General features: G+C 57.1%; 1 protein-coding gene across 1 annotated transcript in view; it reads left to right on the forward strand.

Annotated features, from left to right (window-relative positions):
* The window catches only part of TMEM132E (transmembrane protein 132E), a 13096-nt gene that overhangs the window by 7241 nt on the left and 1581 nt on the right, over window positions 1–4274 (forward strand). Inside the window, exons 6-8 of the mRNA XM_009326067.1 lie at window positions 2995–3200; window positions 3780–4059; window positions 4141–4273. Coding sequence (XP_009324342.1) covers window positions 2995–3200; window positions 3780–4059; window positions 4141–4273 — 619 coding nt within the window. The remainder of the gene's footprint in view (window positions 1–2994; window positions 3201–3779; window positions 4060–4140; window position 4274) is intronic.

Raw genomic sequence — 4274 nt, forward strand, 5'->3', positions numbered from 1 at the left:
AAGAGGAAGGGAGCCACACGGGGGGTCGGGGCTCTCCCGGGTCCCCCAGGCTGGGTGGCATGGCCCCTTCTCCGCCAGCTGCTCTCCCAGCTGAGCCAGGGGTGATGGGCAGAGCCCTGGACCCACTGCCCTATGCCCCAGCCATGTTGGGACTTGCTCTCCCCGGTGGTCCGTGGGTATGCGGGCTGGTGACAGTCGCTGTCACAAACTGTTTACCCAAGTTCTTGACTAAAACTCCGATCTGTGCGATTTACAGCACCGGGGCTAATTTATGGAGACCGGTCCTCCACAGTGTGATAAAACACTGGAGCAATAATACACTTCAGGATGGACTCCAAGACACTTAAACTGTTTAATGTGCTGCCTTTCTACTCATAAATCTATTTACACGCTGTCCCCAGACCTGGGGGGAGCAGACACATGCACACAAGCTGGGATGAATAATGCATGGAGCAGCCCTCCGGCCCCGGCTCGCCTCCCGCTTGCTGCTTGGAGCCCCGTGCAATTTCTCGCTGAGTTTTGTGTTTGTGCCGGAGCTTCGTTTCCAAGGGAGCTCTCAGTTACCTGCTGAGATTGGGGAGTATGATTACAGTGTCAGGGATATAAACCTGTTACATAAATCAAAGCTTACATAGTGGGATGCGCTATCTGTTACTGTAAATAATTTAACATGAAGGAGGGCTGGGGAGCTGCTTCTCCCCATACTGCCTGTGGCTCAGTGGTGGTTGCTCTCATGTGTAACGTGGAGGGAACGTGTCCTGGACCTGGTGGAGACACGTCTGTGAAGGTGCCAGGACCCCCCGTGAAGGATGGTGGGCGGGTATGGGTGGGAGTTGTCACCCTCATCCCCTTCTGCGGTGACACAGGGTGACTGCCCGTGCTCAGCCCAGAGAGAAGGACCTCATCACCCAAGGTAGCATATAAATAATCCCCCTTCCCTGCCTGCGTTGTGGCCTCGGGGACTGCATATGTGTTGAGGGACACACAGGGAGTGGAAGGGCCACCTCTGCCGCCAGTGACGCTCAATGGGAGATGCTCAACATCACCTGGTACGTGAAATTTCTTAGGAGCCCACCATCCACATCTGCTTGAGGACTCACCAGGAGCAAGTCAGCTCAGTGGGGCTGAGCCTCGGGGACCCTGGTCACCCACAGCCACCGCCAGGACCCCTGGATGGCCAACATGGGGTCCCACCAGCCATGGTGGCTCTTCCCACTCCTGAGGGCCTTGGAGAAGATGTGTCCCCTTGATCCCACGCTTGAGGCCATGCCAAGGGGGGAGCTCCTGGCTGCAGAAGTGGAGCCGGTGGTGCCTTGGCTCGGAGCCCAGGCAGACCTCAGCCTCTCGCTTCCCGACGCTTTGCTGCGAATCCGGGAAGTTTCTCCGAACAAGAGTGCACTTCATTTAAAAGCTAATCTGCAGTCACTCCATCATCAGGACAGGCCTGACGTGCTGGGATTTTTTGTTGTCATAGTTTCAACTCCCCCAATTGCAAAGCAAGTGGTCCCCAGAAGAAGATGCCGGGGGGATTTATTAGCTAAGGTAATGCAAGCAGCAGCCCATCATATTTATTGTGATAAATGGCACAATATCCAGAGCACTTCTTTGCTGGAGGGTTTGCCCAGGAGCTCATCTTAATTCAGACGCTGCCCCGCCAGAGATGAGATTGTCTTTTCAGACGTGCTGAGCTGGTATCTCTGATAGGAAGACGAGGAACAAACCCTCCTGCATTGCACTTCCCTCCCGTGCCTGGGGAGCAGGGACTTCCCAAGGAGCCCAGGTCCTGGGCTCTGCCTCCTCCACTGGCCCCAGGGACCGCAGGCGCCTCACAGTGGGCTCCTGCAGCCAAAGCATGGAGCTCTTGTAGAAGTCAGGCCCTGCTCATGGCCTTGGAAATACAAAGTTCCTGCAGCTGAATGACCACAGGTGCCCAAAGGTAAGGTGGGGAGAGACACAGTGATGCTATCACCTCCGCTGTCAGCTACCGTGCAGGATGGACTCAACCCCTTATCAGCCATCAGAGAATCCACGTGGGATAGCAGCTTCTTGGAAATAAGCCTTTCTGTGCTGTTGAGATGCTCAGCGAATCCGAGAGCGCAACTGTGCTGCTGGCTGAGCAAACAGGTTTTATTTTTCCCCAGTGGCAAACAACTCGGATGCAATTCCTGATGGTGTGTGGGGGAGAAGGGGGTCAGGGTTGGGCCATGGGGCCACTGCAGGTGAGAGGTTGGAGTCTTCCCAGCCTGGCTGTCTCCTGCCACCCTTGCTGGGAAGAAGAAGGTGCTGTTAACTCTGACTGCCTAAGCCAAAACGTGGGCGATGCTGCAGTGGCATCCTCTTAGCACCCTAGTTGGCTTGGGTCGGTCGGTAATAAGTGGCCCCCACAAGATGTATTTATTTTATAACACATTTAACTAATGGCATTTGCATAAACGGGAATTAAAAGAGAAAGAGCTAGAAGATGAACGTGAGGATTCAGATGGACTCTGGGAAGATCTTCCTGGGGTTAGCAGGAGGGACAGGGATGAGGCACTGGTGGGTACCTGCACACGGGCATGCGGCTGGTCCGTGCTCACTGCCTGTGCCCTCTGGGCATGGGTTGAGGAGATTTTGGGGCAAATGTCCAGGATGAGCAGTTTGCAACCTCTGTGAAGCACCCGTGTATGCTTCTAGCTCGAGTGCAGTAACTGGGTACAATTCGGTGCGGGGGCCAAAGAAGCTGAAGCACCAAATGAGGGTGCCTGCAAGGTCTGGCAGAGGAGCTGGGTCAGGGGGAAGTACATGTTACAGATGTGTTCTGTGTGGGTCCACATCTCTGAACAGGGACCTTGGGGAGGAGAGAGCATCCCCGCTCCTGGGGCCATCTTTAATCTGGTACATGCCAGGTGAAATTCTGCTCCTCTGACACTTCCCATCCTCCGGGCAGCCTCCTTGCCAGGATCTCTGGTGTGTCTGTGGGAGCGTTGCAACCCCCCATCCTCCCTTCTCCCCCAGGTCTCCAGCAGCTGCGACTACGTCTTTGTCAGCGGGAAGGAGTCGCGGGGCTCCATGAGCGCCCGGGTCACCTTCACCTACGAGCACCTCTCTGCCCCGCTGGAGATGACGGTGTGGGTGCCAAAACTGCCACTGCACATCGAGCTCTCGGACGCCCGGCTGAGCCAAGTGAAGGGCTGGAGGGTGCCCATCCTGCCGGACAGGAGGTGGGTGCTTCGGGGCCACTGCGCCTGGGGTCTGTCCAGCCTGGAGAAGGCAAGATGAAGGTGGTGGTGAGGGTCTAATTGCTTTGTTCAGCTACTTAATGATGGGGTTTTAAAGATGGTGGAGCCAGAGTCATCTCAGGGGTCCCAGTGAAAAGGTGAGAGATCATGGACACAGGTTGCATGTTTGTATGGAAGGAGGAAAATTTCACAATGAGGGTGGTCAAACGCTGGAACTGGTGGGGGACATCTATCCTTGGCAATGGTCAAAACTCCAAAGTTAGCCCTGCTTTGAGGTCTAGAGACCTCCAAGTGTCCATCCCAACCTGAGATATCTTGTCCTCTTGGCTGGTTAGAGGGCAGAGATACCAGTGACGCCCCTCGCCAAGTTCTGCTAAAGCCCTCGAAGACCTCATGCGCAACAGGCATCTTTTTGGCCAGGAGCCACCAGTTTTTTCCCATGCTTGGGGAGACCCTGTGTTTTTCCCTGCCTGGCCACCCCTCTCCTTTCCTGGGATGGGCTGAAGAGCAGCGGCAGGGGGGAGCTTGGTGACGCTGCCCACCCACTGCCCCATCCTGCAGGTCGGTGCGGGACAGCGAGCACGAGGAGGATGAAGAGGAGCGGAAGCAGAGCCGGGGCTGTGCCCTGCAGTACCAGCACACCACGCTGCAGGTCTTCACCCAGTTCCACACCACAGCAGCGGAGGGCACGGGGCAGGTGGTCACCATGCTGGGGCCCGACTGGCTGGTGGAGGTCACCGACCTGGTCAGCGACTTCATGCGTGTGGATGACCCGCGGGTGGCCCACATGGTGGACAGCTTCACGCTGGCCGGGAGGGAGCCGGGCACCACACTCTTCAAGGTACCCCCCGGCCACCTTTGCCCCCCTCCGCAGGTTTGGCTGGAGATGGCAGGCGGTGACAGGCACCCTCATCCCCTGCAGGTTGTGTCCCCTCTCATGGAGGCAGTGCTGGGCGAGACACTGGTGACAGTGGCGGAGGAGAAGGCCAGCATCACGGACCTGAAGGCCCAGGTGGTCTCCAGCCTCTCGCTGTCCCTCCACCCCAGCCCCGGCAA

Source organism: Pygoscelis adeliae, unplaced genomic scaffold, assembly GCF_000699105.1.
Source record: "Pygoscelis adeliae isolate BGI_AS28 unplaced genomic scaffold, ASM69910v1 Scaffold266, whole genome shotgun sequence".
Classification (NCBI taxonomy): domain Eukaryota; kingdom Metazoa; phylum Chordata; class Aves; order Sphenisciformes; family Spheniscidae; genus Pygoscelis; species Pygoscelis adeliae.